Source organism: Microcebus murinus, chromosome 5, assembly GCF_040939455.1.
Source record: "Microcebus murinus isolate Inina chromosome 5, M.murinus_Inina_mat1.0, whole genome shotgun sequence".
NCBI classification, from domain to species: domain Eukaryota; kingdom Metazoa; phylum Chordata; class Mammalia; order Primates; family Cheirogaleidae; genus Microcebus; species Microcebus murinus.
This window is the reverse complement of record NC_134108.1, coordinates 70,377,894-70,396,664: the sequence shown is the minus strand read 5'-3', so window position 1 is coordinate 70,396,664 and position 18,771 is coordinate 70,377,894. Positions and strand designations below refer to the sequence as shown.

The window sequence follows — 18,771 nt, the reverse complement described above, 5'->3', positions numbered from 1 at the left end:
CAAATTACATAATGAGATCTTTCCTACCTACTTCATAGAGCTATTGTGAGATTTGGAGAAGATAATGTAAATGCTTTGGAAACTATGAAGCCCTCCCTCATATATTTGAATGTTAGTTATAGAGGACCTCTGTGTACATGTGTTTGTTTTCTGTCTTATGTGTAAGAGCTCTGTTTTCCTAAACAAACATTTAAAAGAATTTAAGCAGACATAGCTAGGCTTTTTTTTAGCTAGGTTTTAGAAAACATATATTTCTGGTGGTTTTTCGACAAAGATATTCTTTAAGATAGTTCCCTTATAAAAGAGATTTTATAAAACTTTTAAAAGAAATTTATTATCTTAATGAATAAACATTGTGCTTTCAGTCTATTAATAGGAGTTAAACTTGATTTATAGTTTAATTGATAAAAAGGAATGTGTTGACAGCCTCTGAACATAAAAGTGTTTTTTCACGAAGTCAACTATGTTTTTTGTTTTGTTTTGGTCTACATAATTTGGGTTGGTGGAATTGCATAGGCTGGAGTTGTGAGGATGAGGAAAGGCCCCTTTTTTTTCACTTCTGGATGCCTGGCTCTAAGAGCACACGCCAGGTGAGTGATGCTCTCCAGCTTGCTGAGAGAAGTGATAGTGTCCCGACCTCCGGCCTGCCCTTATCCTCCCTCTTCTCTTGCTCCTCTTGCTGTCCTTGCTGGCTCATGTGTGCTCTCTCCCCTCCTCCCTAACCTTCTCCTTCCTCTTTCTGGAGACTTTGCTCTCCTGGCTCAATGCACCCTGTTGACACTGCCTTCTAGCATTGTCTGATTTACGATCCCGAAGGACTCATGGCCTTTTTTGAGTGAGGTCAGGTCAGGCCCCTTGCTTGAAAACAAAAACTCCTTGCTTGTGTAGACGCCTTTGGAATATTTGTCAGAAGTTTTACTTAGAGGCTTTACATAGAAATAAACAAACTCTAGCCTTAAAGGCTTACTGATGAGTTTGGGTAGTATTATTCAGTCAAACAATACATAAGAGGAAAGTAAAAGTTCAGATTTAATATAAGGTAATTTTAATTAGTTACAGCTGTATTTTAGTTAACATTTAAGGCTATTAATTTATTAATATATTAAATCACACTTTTCTACATCTCCCTATGTAACTTCTATGTTACATAGAACTATGTTACGTAGTACACATGTACTCCCCTATGTAACTTCTAGTTTCAGTAATAAAAGTTTTTGATGACAAAATGTATTGTCTGGCTGGGCGCAGTGGCTCACACCTATTATCCTAGAACTCTGGGAGGCCGAGGTGGGAGGATTGCTTAAGGTCAGGAGTTCGAGACCAGCTTGAGGAAGAGCAAGAGCTCTGTCTCTACTAAAAATACAAAAAAAAATTAGCCAGTCAACTAAAAATAGAAACAAAAAAAAAATTAACTGGGCATGATGACTTGCACCTGTAGTCTCAGCTACTTCATTGGCCGAGGCAGGGAGGATCACTTGAGCCCAGGAGTTTGAGGTTGCTATGAGCTAGGCTGACACCACAGCATTCACTCTAGCCCAGGCAACAAAGTGAGACTCTGTCTCAAAAAAAATGTATTGCCTGGACACATTTCCTTAGTTAAAGTGTTATTGAATTATGAATATAAAAAAATTCTAAAATTTAGTAGTTAAAACAAGTGAAATATCCTATTCTCTATAGAATTAGGTCTTAGCCTTCCACTTAATCCTTTGTGGAACAAGGAGGGATAGTAAGGATGGATACTGAGGCTGGTATATGTTCTAATATTTTCATTTTCAGTAAATATGCTATGCTTGTCCTCAGAGTTTATCTGGATAATATCATTAGCAAATGAAATTCTTTGAAATAATATTGTACAATGGAATCTTTTTAACCTTGTGACCTTGGGCAAGTAACTTGATCTGAGTGAGCTGCAGTTTTCCCATCTATAAATCCGAGACATTGGCCAAGCACAGTGGCTCATTCCTGTAATCCTAGCACTTTGGGAGGCCGAGGCAAGAGGATCACTTGAGGCCAGGAGTTCAAGACCAGCCTAAGCAAGAGCAAGACCCCCGTCTCTACAAAATATAGAAAAATTAGCCAGGCATGGTGGTGTGTGCCTATAGTTCCAGCTACTTAGGAGGCTAAGGCAGAATGATTGCTTGAGCCCACAAGTCAGAGGCTGCAGTGAGCTATGATCATGCCACTGTACTGTAGCTCCAGTGGCAACAAAATGAGACCCTGTTTCAAAAAATGAAAAAATAAAAAATAAAACAAGACATTAATACCTACATCATAGAATCATTTGGGTATGGGGATGCTTGAGTTAGTCTAGTCCAGTCTAGCATGTTTGTAACAGACGTTCATTCATTCATGAAATATGTGTGAGCATCTACTATGCACCTATTCATGGGAGTACAACAGTAGGAAGATACTGTGTTGGCTTATTTTCTCATGCAGTTCAGGGAATGCATCTCTTTATTTTCCTTTATTGCTGCACTCAATAGAATTGTATAAATAAAGGTACTTCATAAATAATTTTTTAGGATATTTCTCTTTCTCTTTCAGTCTAGTTATCATGTCATTAAGTAGGAAATTTGAACAGAAAAAAAAGTCAGCTTACCTGAATTTTATCCAAATGTGTTATTACACTTGGCTGTTAATTCCAGCAGCAGTTGGGATTCAATTCACAGCATTCCAAGTCTAGCAAAATCTTAGTTTTTTTTCTTACAAAAAATTGAGAGAAAACAGAAGGCAAATATGTGCAGTTGTGGATTTAACTAAATGCTATGTAAAACTGAAATCCGTGTTAAATTTCACCTATCCTTCTCTCAAATATGTGAGCAGTGTTATGAGGCTCAGCTGACTCAGGCTTACACGTTGGCCCACCTCCTTCCTCCCATCAGTAGAGTGCACTGGCTCTGTGAGTGCTCTGTTATTGCAGAACCAGTTGTGAGGAGTGGCACGGTTTGACAAGGAGGTTGGCTTCTAGAGAACCTTTTTAAATATATAAATATAATGAGTATTTTTTCTTCCTTTTCAAAGCAGTCATTTTTATGGCAATTAATTGTATTTTATTAGAGCAAGTAGTACATTCTTTTTGTAAACAACATTTGTTCATTTTTCCCTTCTATTTATAAAATTAATACATATTTATATAGAAAAGTATAAAAAAGTGAAAGGAAGAAAATCACCCATAATCCTGTCACCCAAAGAATAATTATTAACAGTATGATCAGTATCTTTCCATTACCACATACGTAAACACACATCTTATTGTTTTTTTTTTATTTTTAATATAATACAGTCATACTGACTATACTTTTTACAACTGTATTTTCTACTTAGTGTATTGTGTGTCTTCTATGTATATATAGAGTATTTTCAACTGGTGGTTTTCAACCTGGAGCAGCCCTACCACCCCAGGGCCATTTATCTCTGGAGACATTTTTGATTGTTGCAACTGGGGGAGGAGTATTACTGACAGATAGTTGGTAGAGGCCAGGAATGCTGCTAAACATCCTACTATGCAGAGGACAGCTCCCCACAACAAAGAATTATCAAGCCCAAAATACCAGTGGTACCAGTTAAGAAACCCTAGAATATACCATGATTTTTAATAACTGCATTGTATTCAGTCACATGGGTATACCATAATTTATTTAACAAGTCCCCAACTATATGACATAATGACTAGAAGTTGTTCTCTATAACAGTGTAAAAATTCATCAGAAGAATCACTAGGTCAGAGTGTTCTAAGGCTGTTGATAAATTCTGACAAATAGCCTCTGAAAGATAAAGTACCTAGTACAGAATATTGTACCCAGCATGCTTGATATTATTAGTGTCATTATTTTTCCATAAGAAGGCTGGGGAGGATAGTAGGTGGGGAATAAGAGAAAGAAAAAGATACCAAGCAGCAAGGGAACTGGTCACAAAGGAAAGGAAATTATTTATCCAGTTATATGCAACAACAGAAGATAGAGGATCATTTGTATTACTGTAAGCGTTTGTGTGCTCACTAGTTGCATAATGTGCTTGACATTGGGGAAAGATGCAAAATAAGTGAAACTACCCTATTGGTGGAGAAGTTCCGGAGTACATCAGTAACTGTAGAGTCTGTGCCTTGAGAGGAACAAATAACATGTCATAGAATTCTGGGAAGAAGAAAGAGTAATTCCATTTTTGTGAAGGTAGGATATCAGAACTTATGGAAGAAGGGACTTTTGAGTTGGGCTTTGGGAAACACATTAGCATATCTATGAACAGGAAAAGAAATTTGGGTAGTGGGATTGCATGTGTAAAGACATGAGGGCCAGGATGTTTTAGTGTTTTAGTGACAGAGCAGAGTCATTTTGTTGAAATAAATATAGTGTATGAAGGAGAACATGTAAAATAACTGTAAAGAAAAACCTATTAAACCTTATATCATTATTTGAAGGAATCTTAATGGTGATTGTTTCTAACCCTTTTGTTTTACAGTCACAGAAACAGGGTAGGCTAAAATCAGATAAAGGGAGGCCTTGAATGTAATTCATATGCTAAGTAAATTTTATGTATTAAATGGACATGGGAAGGCCCAGAGGCACTCTGCAGCTCATCTCCCTTTAGTACTAACAGGCTTCATAGATGATGTTTCTGTACTTTGGTGTCAGTGTTGGGACTAGCAACGAATCCGTTCCATTTAAGGAACAAAACCAGATGATTCCACAAGTATAAGTAAATTGAACAGTGTACCTGAAACCCTTTTTTCCCCCAGCCTCTGATGCACACAGATAGGCAGACCCCTAATTCTGGACCTTTATACTACTTTCTGTTCCCAGGAGATGTTCCTCAGTGGTTTGTGTTTCTTGGAATGTACTTGAAATACTCGTGTTCTCACCCATGGCTCTATGATTGAATAAGTTTGGGAAACAATGTATACCTTCTTGAAGATTTACTCTGAACTTAGCATTTTCAAGACTTTCAGAAAGTCTAAAGAAATGTATTTAATTTTTTTAAAACCCTGTATGTCCTAAACTTATTTAATAGGTTAGTCTGTTTTCATGGGAAAATTACTAACATCTTAGAGGCAGTCTAGTATTTATTTCATCAGATTTCATTTTGAAAAATGTTTCTGTAATTATGTATAGCTTATCTAATTTTAACCCCTAGTTTTGTGAACTGTTTTTCCTGTGAGCAAATAGCAAATTTTCTGGCAATTCCAAGTATTATTTTTTAGCTAGAAAAACTGAGGTCCCCAGTACTCTGAAATACTAATGTGTGAGCAATGAGGAATCACTGAAGCTTTTTAAGCAAGGAGTTAACAAGATTAGATCTGAGTTTTTAGGAGAACTAATATGGTAGCAGTGTGTCGAATATATGAAAGACTGAGGCTGTTAGTGTTTATTTTAGACAGGACATATAAGGGCCTGATCTGGAGTTGTGGCAGTAAAAATGGGTGGTTGGGGGCATGTGTGAGAAACATGGAGGAGATAGGCTGTGGAAACCGATGGCTGGAGGAGGAGGGAATAAGTTGTTGGATGACTGCAGACTCTACATGTGATTTAGACTTAATGAATATATGTGTAGTTCAAGATATTTAGTCTCAGATCACTGTCAGTCTACTTTAAAATAAAATTTTTGACAAACTTATTTACTTTTATTGACACTTTTTACCACATAGGCATTTATCAAAAGCAGGTCTGTTCGTTCTCCTCTCCCCCTCTCCCTCCCCATCTCCTATGTTGCTTTGCATGGGTTATCTGAATTTATTTTCAGGTAACCTTTTTAAGAGTCCTAGTTCCTTCTGACCCTTTTGAAATTATGGAGGAATTCCAGGATGTTTACTAATGTGCCTCCTTATGCCTCCAGCAACTCAGTGTTGCATTATTTCCGACAGGAAGTTGTCCTTCATCATAAAAACCCAGGAGAGAAAATTCCACAAAAATCGTATATATTTTGATGTATTATAAGAAATCCTTCTTGAGTCTTAACTTGGGATTGCTTCTGCTCCAGTTTAAGTTCTTTTTACTTCCTGTGAAGGAGATAAACAAGATAGCAGCTTCTTTATACTATCCTTAAATTGTAGTCATGCTGCCTGTTCACTTTTTCTGTTGAGTGCCCAAAATTATAGTCAAGAGACTATTATATGAATAAATTACAAAATGCATGCGGAGTTTATACCATTTTTGTAAGGATCTCAGTTATTTAACAGTATTTAGTAGATACCTGCAGCAAATGTGTCACTGATTAGGCTTTTTTTTAGCATCCCAGTAATGGAAAATTATCAATATATATTTATTTCAGCTTACAAGGACTTCAGCATTAATTTATTTATCTTAGCAATTTTATTTCAGTGCTAGGCTCTTTGGAACTAGAGTCACAGGAGACTTTTTTTCCCTTATAATTTAACAGAGCAATTTCTCTCATATATCCAAATATTTGTATATAATTGGAAATTTGTTAAAATAGTGGTTTTGTAGCTGCTTTCGCATCCCCTTTGATAACCTTGTGAAAGATTATGGAAATTCTTCCCAGAAAAATGCACTTATGAATCCTTATACATTTTTTTTAAGAGATGGGGTCTTGCTCTGTCCCCCAGGCTGGGGTGCAGTGGCACGATCATAGCTCATGGCAGCCTCAAATTCTTGGCCTCAAAGGATCCTCCCACATCAGCCTTCCAAGTAGCTGGGACAACAGGCATGTGGTACCATGCCCAGGCATATACATTTTTACATGTAATTTCATAGATGCCAGCACATGGCTTTGTTCTTCTGGGTATAATTTTTTATATTTAGCTTCTTTAGTATGCCTTGTTTGTAAATAAATTCCTTATTCAGCAAATATTTTTTGTGCATTTATATTGAGCCAGGCCTGGATACAGTATTGAACAAGACAGACAAGGACCCTTCTTTCATACAGCAGTAAGCAAATATCACATCCTGAAATTATCTAAAACTTGTCTCAATTTTAAGTGCTAGGAAGGAAAACAGCTTAGTGAATATATTTGGGGAGCTATTTGGTACAGGACAGATTAGTATTGCTGCTAATACCAAATGGGAACCTTGAAGGTAAGAAATAAAGCACAATTCTGTAGGTGTTCTGAATATAGAACCATAAAATATTAGAATTATAAGAGATTATGCAGTTTCCTGACCTCATTCCACAAATGGACAAGTAAGACCTAGAGGCTGGGGTCTGTGTGCAGAGTTGGAACTGGTTCCCTGGCCCCTGGCTCAGGTGCTTTTACTTGGTCTGTGCTGCTTGTGCCAGGCTTCTCGATTCTTGGGAACCTTAACCCAGCTGAGACACAGTGGTATGAAGACAGCCATGCCAGCCACACTTGTTTCTGTTCTCATGTTTGGTTCCCTAAACTCCTCATAAGAGAAACTGTTCAGCTTTTTCTTAAGATTTAGATTAATGTGTAAACAATGTCTGCTATTCTTCAGAAAATATCTTAATTGCTTACTGGAACATGTAGAAATGCATTTGATCTCATGCTATTGAATATAATAATAGTAAGAAGTAATCATGTTTGCTAAAATGGAGCAAACAGAGCAGATGCAAAATAGCATTTTGAATTGACTATGGCTTTTTACCAGCAATTTACTTAATAGACTACAAAGCCTGTAGGAAGAAACAGTCTGTAGTTACATTGTGAGACGTTTGATGTTCTTCTTTCCTGTTTGTTCATTCCATAGTATTTGAGTGCCTCCTGTGTGTTGGCCACTAGCGATACCGTTATAGCCAAAGCAGACATGGTCCCTGCTCTCATGGAATTTATGGTCTATTGGGGAAATAGACCCATTTAAAATAATCTTGGTGATCACATATTTACAACCTGAAGTAAGGGCTATGAGGAAAAGGAAAAGGAAAACATTTCTACAACCTGTAAAACATAGGACCCTGGATTGGTGGGGACACTGTGCTTTCCTGTGGGAATGATGCTTGAGCTAAGAACTGAGGAGTGAGGGTGTTAGAAGCATTACAAAAGAAGAAATAGACCAGGCAATGTTATGGCAGTGAAGGCTAAAAGAAGTAGCCAGAGAGTTAGGAGCTGGAAGGTAAGACAGAGAGGTTCAGAAGTAAATCCCGGATTTCTGGATCGTGCAAGCAAGTGGACTGTGGTCCCAGTCACAGAGATAATGTCAGGTGTAGGGGCGTGGAGATCACAGTTGCAGTTTAGGATCTTTGAGACAGCAACATTGAGCAGTCAAATAGGCTTCTTACTCAAACTGGTTATAAGGGTCTGGAACTCACTGCAGAGTAAAATGCACATGTCACTGGTAATTGTTTTTTACTGTGATTCATATGAGCAGATTATTAATAGAAATGTGGGGTTCTCTGGAATCTCTTGGAGCTCTCTTTCTAATGAGTTAAATGAAAAAATGCCAAATTACTTTCCTTATCTATAGCAAAAGCCAATCCTTAGTAAATATGAGTTTACCTATATGTTTTTGTTAAATCTTATAATCTATTCCAGTGGTTTTCTAGCAATTATATCAATATTTACATATTAAATTGTTCTTTTGTGGGGGGTGTTTTCATATTAATAATAGACTTTAAAAACTATTTTTTCCCTCTAGATTTGATGTTGAATTTGTTCTCTCAGCACCTACTTCTGAGTGGACTGGCAAACAGGGGCACATTTCACCAGCTCTTCTTTCTGAATTTTTGAAAAGAAATTCGGATAAATCCAAAGTCCTCGTCTGCATTTGTGGGCCACCGCCGTTTACAGAACAAGGAGTAAAGTGAGTGGCAGTGTGGTAGGAAACAGAATGCCTAACACTGTGAAGTAAAAGATCTTTCCTAAAAAGCAATTGATTTATCTTTCAGTTCTTCCTATTCATATGAACCTCTACTTTAATAATCTGTTACAGTGTAAGGAAGAAAATAGAAAAGTGTTTAATGTTCATACAAGTGAAGGGGTTGGAGGCCAGGATTGTGCCTAGTGTTAGATACGAACACAAGAATAAGACACGGCCAGCAATTAGTGTTCTCTGCTAACGACAGGCAGTATGGACACTTTCACAAGATTGGTGTCACAGTCTTATTTGGGACATTAGGCTCAATCTCTTCTTTCACCAAAGCTTTATAATATATAGTAATTAAAGAAATTAGTAAGTAATATCATCTCATTATAGCTTTCGATCTTCATTCTCTGCATCTTGGTGAAAGTTAGTAGATAATAAATATGTGATCAAAAGCCAGGTAGCAACATAAAAACGGAGAAACTAGAACATAAATAAGGTAAGACTAATAATTGAAGCCTGGATAATGAAAAATCAATGGCAGTGGCCATCCTATTTGAAATTTCTCGTGATGTGATTTAACTCTAAAATGATACTTTACTATGTTTGGTTAAGTAAAGCCACAGTTGAGTTTCTAGATAATTTTAAAATATGGCTGCTTTAAATGCCCTGTTTTTTCTTATCTAGTATGTGACTAACATTTTCTAGATAATTTTATATCTTGTTTTTTTATTTTTAATTATGAAAAGGATTTACTCCCAATCAATAAATAAAGGCACTAAAAATATTTCTCCTCATGTTATATTTTAAATGTGTTTTAATTAAATTTAAGTATATTTCTGGATTTTAATACTTTCAGAAGAATGTTTTGCTGGTTAATCTCTCAACTTTAAAAAAAAAATTTTAGAGTTTCTATTTAAACTTTTTTAAGACTCAAGCAGAACTTCAAATTACAGTGAAGAGTAATGATATGATTTGAATATAAAATAATTTGGGGGGAAAAAAGGCTAAGAGCTATCCTATCTTCTGCTGTATTGACACTACTACTTTAGAAGTATCTCAATGAGTACTTTATAGATTGTAGTATCATACTTTTAAATGATTAGAATATATTTTTGCATTTTTAAAAAATGTACTATAACCTGTATAGCTTTCTTTTCCCAGTTTTACCTCATAATGAATCTTTTAATGCTGTACTAGCTGACTTACCCAGAATTGCTCCAGAGTGTTACTAATCATTACATAGGGATGCCTGCTATTACCCTTGAACATGCTGCATAGTAATGCCTTTTGAGATGTAATGTGATTCAAATCAGTACTTGCAATTCATAGCAGCTGTCCTTGTAACTTTCAGTTAGGATTCATTTCTTGGCTTCCTTGTCCTCACCATCTTAATGGCTGTGCTGTATTTTCCTTAATTGGCAATTATAGGGTGTCTCTTAATATATTATAATTTTTGCTGTTTTGAAAAATGACTTTCTTTGGGATGCCCACTCCTAGGGCCCTCCAAAATGAATCTCATGTCCACAACATAAGTTATACTATAAGTATAATCATCCCAAACATACTCTCCACATTTGGTGAACATTTGTCAATATGCATGATGTGATAACAGAGAAAGACTCAGAAACCTATTTTTTTAAAAAATATAGATAAACAGCTTATAATGACTTAGTCAATAATGGTTCCTTCATCCACTAAATATCTACTTTATTAAACGGAGATGAATAAAACAATCTCTGCTTTCAAAGCCCAACTGTCTAGTGGTAGAAACAAATGCTCATACTGGTAGCTAAAATATGACTCAGAACATCATAAGTACTCTTACTAGAGATAAAAACAAGGTGTTAAAGGAAATTCAGGGAGAGACAAGTTACTTTTACCAAAGGTGTATGTATTGGAGTGACAGGAACTGCATGGTCAGAAAAGACCTGTGGTCTGCGCGATGACTAAAACATTACCACTCAAGAGGGAGGTGGAGGAGGTAGCACAGGCAGAGAGAACGAGCAGATGTATTAAGGGTGCAGGTATTCAAAAGACCAGACTGGTTTGGCTGGAGGGAAGCCTCTTGCTGGGAGAGACAGGATATATGGCTGGAAAGGTAGGATGGGCTCAGATGGCGAGAGGCTTGACTGTTGCACCGAACTGGCTTCCTAACTCCTGTGCCATGCTGGCCCTTTGTGTGAATGTGTGTGTGTGCTCTGGAGCTGCCGTTTGGGGTTTCAATCCCAGCTCTACCACTTATAAGCATCTTATAATCATTTACTGGGTATCCTACGGCCAGTTACTTAATCTTTCAAAGATGAATGCACTCACCTTTAAAAAGGAATAAATAGTAATACTTTAGCATGTGAAGTGCTTAGTGTAGTGACTACATATAATATAGTACTAAGTAAATGGTTATTATAGTGTTTTCCAAATTGAATTACACTTAAACATATATCTACTTTTCCTATACAGTGGAGGAGAATGAAAATAGAATGCTAGGGAAATAAACTCCTTATTTTAAAAACTGGTCTATAAAGGGGAAAAAAATCAAGCATTTATTCTGCCTTTTCTACATGAGCCATACTATTGGATAACCACATAATAAATGAGCAGAAGTTTTTCTTTATAGAATTCAGCTGATTAGCAAAAAAAAAAAAAAAAAACAGGCTAGAAATAGAATATCACCGATTTCAGTGCCTAATGAACTAATGGATCCATACAAAGATCATCAGTGGTTGCTAGCATCCAGAGAGAGAGGCAACCATGTGTTATGTGCCTCCTGATGGAAGAACAATAGCTATGAAATAGTCTTGTCAAAAAGATTTGAACTTGTGTCTGAACAAGCCTCTAGATCCAGTTATTAAATTATGGAAATAAGAGGACATAGGAGCAGATTATTAAAGAATACCACAGGGATGCAGCAAAATGAGGACTGTGAGAGACTCAACAGATAAAAATCTGATTTTTGTCAACAAATTGCAGAACAGAAAGAGAATGAGCAAGGGGGGTTGAAGGAAATGGAGGGAGATCTTATAGATCAAAAGATACCTAAAAGACTAACCAGCCAATTGCAATGAATAAACTTCAATTAGATCTTGATTCAAACTATTTAAAAATTATAGCATTTATGAGAAAATTGAAAATTTGAACACTGATTAGATGTTTGATATTTAGAAATTAGTGTCAATTTTTCAGAAGTGATAATTGTGTTTTTTAAAAAAACATACTAAATGGAGAAAGATGAAAAAGTAGTATGTTTATAATGGTAAACGTTGATCTTATTTTTTTATTTTTAAATATTTTCCCTAAGAAACATGTACTTTTTGTTTTACAGGTTGCTGCATGATCTTAACTTTTCCAAAGATGAGATCCATAGTTTTACAGCATAATGAAGAGCTGTCATTGTCTTTTATTCAACTAGTTTATATCTAAATTTGTGATTGCTTAGGGGTTTTTTAAGAGAACATTTTTGTATATAATAAAAGGTTAACTAGAATTCAGGCTTCAGTTTCTTAAATGAAAATCAAATATTCCTTCATTATAGGTAACTTCTTGTCTTTTTTTTGTACCATAACTTATTTTACTACTGATATTTACCCTGGAAAGTCAATCATGGCAACAAATACATACAGGATTCTTTGTTATGAATCTAAACTTTCCTTACCATTTAAATTGTATAACTGTTCTACAATAAGCACTTGTGTTTTATGACATGATAAATGATCACTTTGATCACGTTTCTATGTTGTAAAATGTCTTACTAGCAATACATTGCACTGTTAACTCAGGAAATGATCATTTATGTCCTTGTTATTAATATTAAAACATGGAATGTTATAACTTATTAAGTGATCCAAACATCTGTGTGTGTGTGTGTGTGTGTATTTATATGACATTGATGCAAAATAGAATAAAATTATTTATACTTAAGTACTTTTAATCCTTGTGGTAGAAATGTGGTTGAATGCAACAATATTGGGCCAATATATTAAGGGGGATTTTAAAAGCAGCAATAAAAGATACTAGACATACTTCAAACTTACACCTTTGGACTGGGTGTGTTAGAGAGCTTAAGAGAATCTTGACAGCTCTTTTAATTCTTAGCCAAAAACAAAGGACTCAGGAAAGAGAATGAAAGTAGCATCTAGTCCCATGGCCTAAAATTATCATTGGTGCTTTGGAATAGGTTGAATTTTAATTCTTTTTAAGCCCGTCTAGACCAGCTGGGCAAATGAGGAACATTCTGTCCTAAATGGTTCTTTCCCTGGCTGGCTGCATTCTCCACAGCTGGTAGTTTGGCAGGGAGCCCTCCTAGGCTCTGTTGTACAGACAACTTTTTCTTTCTCCCTGCTGCTGTGTGCAACCTTCAAATACTTTCACAGATTGATTTCAGCAGAGGGTATCAAGAAAAGTCATTATGAGCTTTTCATGAGGAAACTGTGTTGAATGCATAGGTAGCTACTGCATAAGCTAACTCAGATTTTTCAGTCTTAATACAGCAGCAATGTTTTCACAGAATTAGGGGATGGAAAGAGTCTCAAATTTCCCTATAAATGATTTTGTGAATAACTAAATCTTCACTGATGGAAGATGTGCTCAAGAGGAACACAATATTAACATATTCCCAGACTACAGACACCCAGCTTGTGAAGCTCCCTATGTGCAAAAGGCTGGTTGAACACTGTCACCTTTTCCTGTGTCTCCCTCTTCCATAGCCAATTCCACTCTTGTCATTCACTAGGACCAGGGCAGGAATCTAGCTGGGATGGCAGTGCCCCCTGGGGGCTAACAGGAACTTTCTCTAGCTTCCCGTCTTCCTACCACCATTTTTTTTTTTTTTTTTTTGTAGTTCATTAGGAATATATCATTTAACTCTACCTTAGCCAATATTTTTCTTATCTTTTCTAGCCCCTTTTTTTCCTCTTCAATCTTTTTCTGGTTACCTCAAGCAAAAAGAATCTCCTCTCTCCTCCTCTCTTCTTCATTCCTCCTCTTATTAACATCTTCTGAGTAATTTCCACTCACATGATTTTATCAACTTCATATTAATAATGCCCAAATTGCAGTCTCTAATTGGAGAATCACCTGAGCCTCTGTTTTCAATATCCATTTACTTTCTGGACTCCACCTGGATGTTCTACAAACCCCTTGGACTCAACATGTCCCCAACTAAACTGTCATCATGATCATCTTTTCCCAAGTCTGTTCTTCCCCTTGGGATTCTCTGTCTGATTCACTAGTTCTGCCTTCCACCTAGTAAGCCCTTCTGAAGCCATTAGGAGTCAACATCAACATCTCCTTCTTTATTCTGGCTTTTTTCCACCCCAGCTAACCCAGCCCTGTCACCCCTTAATTGGATTAGTACAGTAGCCTAACAGTTGATCTTTCTGTTGCTGTCTTGTTCTCACTGAAACCCATTTTCCATTTCAGTGTGTTCTAGAAGGACTTGGAGAGGAACACTCTAAATAGAGCCTCACTGAATACAACCATATACTGTGGGCCACAGATAGGAGCATAGACTGTAACTAGTATTCTTGAGCAAAGAACTCAAAGACTACATCACTTATTTGCAATGAGAAAAGAGAATTATGCTCAAAGTCACTTTTGCTTGGGAATTCTGCTTGCTTTTTAAAAAAAATGATTTGTTTATATAATAATTACCATATACTTAGTGGCTTAAAACCACCCATTTATTATCTTGCAGTTCCATGGCTCAGAAGTCTGGGCAGAAGAATGTGGCTCAACTGAGTCCTCTGCTGTAGGAGGAAGAGCCTCTATATAAGAGTCCTTCCAGCCTCATTTAGGTTGTTGTTAGAATTCAGTTCCTTGCAATTGTAGGACTGAGTTCTCCATTTCCATGCTGGCTGTTGGCTGGGGACTAACAGTTTCTAGAAGCTGCCCATATTCCTTCTCATGCTTTCTGTGTGGCCTTTTCTAGCACTGGTGGATCACATCCCTCTCATGCTTTGAATCTCTCTGAATTCTCCTGCTGCCATGTCTTTCTTGCCCCAGCCAGAGAAAGTTCACTGCTTTTACAATCCTATGTAGTTAGATTGGGCCCACTCAGATATCCAGGGTAATCTCCCTATTTTAAGATCTGTAATCTTAATTACAGCTGCAGAGTTCCTTTTGCCATGTAATATAACATATTCAGAGGTTATAGGCAGGCATTAGGGTGTTCACATCTTTTGGGGGCCATTTTGTCTACCACAATCTATAAAAAGGAACTGAGAAATTTGTCCAAGGTAAAATGATACAGTTTTGTCTAGATAATGCTATGGGCCCTCAATTTTTACCTTAAGGCAATAAGACATGAGAGGAGCTTACACACACCAGAATATTCCACTTCATTATATTGGCAAAGGCTTGGCTACAATCTCCTCTATGATCCATCTTCTCAGCCATATAAGCTTGTTCTGAACCAGATTGGAGCTGGGTCTATTTGATAGCTCTGACCCCCACCTTTAGACAGATGAACCAGACTCTGTATGGTCTACAATATTTATAATTGTGGCAAATAGGTTATAAAGGAAAAGTGAAATTTCAACCAGCCCCTGTCTCCTGGTATCTTTCAACTTTGGTTCTATTGTGAAGTCATCTTCCTCCAGAGTCACTAATTTGGCAGACCTCAAAACAGAGTGCTAGAGTAATCTAAAATTCAAAAACAAGTTTACTTTCTTGACGTAATTACTTTCTTTAGTAATATACTAAAATTGACTGTGGTTGTGGTCATACATAGCTATGAATATACTTAAATCCATTGAATTGTACACTGTAAGTGGGGGAATTGTATGGTATGTGAACTGTATCTCAATAAAGATATAAAATATTTTCAGATATTAAGACTAAAACACAAGAGTAAATATTAAGAAGAGTGAAAAGGATGTAAATCTTTTTCATCCTGTAAAAAAGGATTCTAGAGGAAGTAGTAAAATGTTGAAGATAGGTAAAGAATATCCAACATACAAATAATAATCCTCAAAGATGAAAATAAAAGGGAAAAGAAGTACTCAAAACTATACTTCAAGAAAACTCTTTCTGAAGTTGACCAAAAAAGTGAAATTAATGTTGAAAGAGCACACCTGAGAATATTCACTCAAAAAAACCAACACCAAGATAAATTTCAGTAAAATTACTGAACCTTAAATAAACAGCAAATGCTGTTAGTCATCCAGACAAAAACTCATGACCTAAAAGGGAAAGAAAATTTCATTTCACAATGCACTTTTCAACAGCATTGCCTTATGACATAAGAAAGTGGTGTACATATTTAAGATCCTCAAGGAAAAACGTGAGCCAAGGATTTTACATCCAGCAAAACTTAATTGTAAATATAAAGACACGAACTATTATTGAATGCAAGAATTGAAGAAATACTGTTTTCAGAAGCCTTTTCAAAAGAATCTACAAAAGAACACACTTTAGACAACAAGGAAGACTAAAGAAACATTGATATGAGGATTGGTGATGAACATTAAACGTGTAAAACTAAATGGGGGTTAGAAATGAAAAAGTATAGATGTATGCTCTGACATGGAGATATAATTACTATTTTAAAAAGGAAGAGAATGGGGAGAACATATGCAAACTTTTTAAAACTATTTCAGTAGTAGTAATATTAGCAGTGGTTGAATTTGTATTGTTATTCTGAGGATGTGAAATAATGTAAATGCATAATAAAAAATAAAATGTCATCTGATCTTCAGCCTCTTTGTATTTCTCATTTAAATATCTTTGGGGTGAAATGGATTAAAACTATCTCTGCCAATCAAACTATTATTAGACTCTGAGAACAATTTTCTCCAGCTAAAAATCTTAGAGAACTTGGCTGTAAGATGCAATCTCCCTCATGGTTCAAACCATACAAGATTTTTACTAAAGAGAAAACTTGGCAATTTTGCTCTTCATTTTGAGACTTTTCGAGGCAATTAACAGTTCTGTTTCTCTCTTACCCACTAGTACTTCACTCTACACCTAAAGATTTTAAAGTCCCCAAAAATAATTGTATGTGACCCAGTGAGGGACCATCAGTGGCTAAAAGCATCCTAGAAGATGTGGTTCCCATAGTAAAGTTCTTTGGGAGGAGCAGGAACAGGAAGGGTCTTGTTACCAGTAAGTTTTAGGGCTTCGAATATTCACACGTTCAGTTTTCTCCAGTGTCAGAAAAGCAGGCTTCAGGGAAAATCTTAGATCATCTGTGCTAGAAGAAACCCACATAAACACTGGGAATTGAGTTAGGAGTTGTGCACATGAACCATCTAGTTATAAATCTGAGAAGGAATTAGACCATCATCCAAACAGACAATGGGCCAAGGACCATTTATATACCTTGACTGTTGATAAGCTCCACATCTGGGCAAAGTTGCTCCTCATTCAAAATTAAGAATAAATTTAAAAATCCAAAAATAGGTTTTATCTTAGAATAATGCAGGAATATAGGAAAAAGAAGAATATCATTCCAAAGATTCCAGAGGAAGAGCAAAGCTCTTCTTACTGTGGTTTTAATTTGCACTTGTCTGACGTCCACAATGTTGAATGTATTTCCACATGCTCTCTGGCCACTGGTGTGTTATCTTTTGTAGGCTGTCTGTTTAAATCTTTTGTCCATTTTCTAATTGGGTTGTTTTCTTCCTGTTTAGTTGTAAGTGTTCTTTATACATTCTGGATACAAGTTCTTTGCCAAATATATTTTGTGAATATTTTCTTCCCATTTGTGACAAATCATATGTGTGCTTTCATACTTATTAGTGCTTAAGGCAAAAATAAGCTTAGAAATGTAAGTCGATTTAGATTTGACCAAAATAAAAATGTCAAATAAATAATATCACAGGTGACAACTGTGAAGTTGATGTATGAATAACTGAAATTCAAGGAAGAGGACTTGGGCTTCAGAGGAAGGCCTTAAATTTGTGTGCAAGGTGTTCTGTAAGATGTACAGCCACATTCTTATGGAAGGTGTTTCACTCCTGAAGTTTCTACTTTCTGTTCTCTTGGCCGGCCTTGAGATCTGAAATAATAGTGGCTCATATTCACCTGGTACTTTTCAATTAGAAAAGCAGCTTCCAATATCCCTTCAGTAGTGTGGTGGTAAATGTTTAACAACGGAACTCCCGCCCTACTCCCTCAAAAAAAGACCTGATCTGTAGAGTTTGCCGATTTCTGTGTGTAAATACTTGTATCATAGCCAACTTCAATGTGAGGTGACTAAATGTGGTGTTGTGGAGAGAAGCACTAGTGGCTCCGCTAAGTGGGTAGCAGTCTCAGAGAAGTTATGGACCAGGCATTGTACAACAGCTTTTTGTTTATTTGTTTGTTTTTAAGAGACAGGATATCACTCTATTACCTAAGCTGGAGTGCAGTGGTGTGAACACAGCTCACTGCAACCTCGAACTCCTGGGCTCACACGATCCTCCTCCCTCAGCCTCCCAAGTAGCTAGGACTACAAAGGTAGCAGGGGTACACCACCATGCCTGGATAATTTTTTAGAAATTTTTTTGTAGAAATGGGGTCTTGCTATGTTGCCTAGGCTGGTCTCAAATTCTTGGCCTCAGGTGATCCACCTGCCTGGGTCTCCCAAAGTGCAGGGATTACAGGTGGGAGCCATTGTGCCCAGCTGCAAGAGCTTTTTAAATGCCTTAATTAAACTCACTCAGACAAATCTGATGAGGTAGGTGGTGGTATCTCTATTTTGCTGATGAGGCTTAAAGAAGCTAAATCACGAGTCATAAAGGTAGAGTCGGGTCTGATTAATTTGCCCGAGGTCACACAGCTGGTAAGAGCTGGAGCAAGGCCTCAGAGCCAGGTATCCTGATAGAGAGGTCTCACTTCTCCCAAGTAAACACTCAATTTTGTCTTCCAGTTTATGAAATTAGAAAGCTCCACATCATGGGCAGGTCCAGATGCTGTCAGAATGCTCTTATTTTATCCATACTTGTTTAAAAATCACTTGGAAGGGAGACAGAAAAATAAATGCTGTTCTGGGAGGGGTAGAAGAGAGAGTTTTGAGAGGGCTCTGGAGGCAGCCCTGTCCCCTATTAACTGTGTGGCTTTGGGAAATTGACTTGATCTCTTGGTG

The 18,771-nt window shown here is 36.6% G+C and overlaps 1 protein-coding gene across 1 annotated transcript in view; it reads left to right on the top strand.

The window, feature by feature from the left end:
• The window catches only part of CYB5R4 (cytochrome b5 reductase 4), an 86,636-nt gene extending 70,235 nt beyond the window's left edge, over positions 1–16,401 (top strand). Inside the window, exons 15-16 of the mRNA XM_020287073.2 lie at positions 8,544–8,708; positions 12,031–16,401. Coding sequence (XP_020142662.2) covers positions 8,544–8,708; positions 12,031–12,085 — 220 coding nt within the window. The 3' untranslated portion in view covers positions 12,086–16,401. The remainder of the gene's footprint in view (positions 1–8,543; positions 8,709–12,030) is intronic.
• Positions 16,402–18,771: the final 2,370 nt, after the last annotated feature.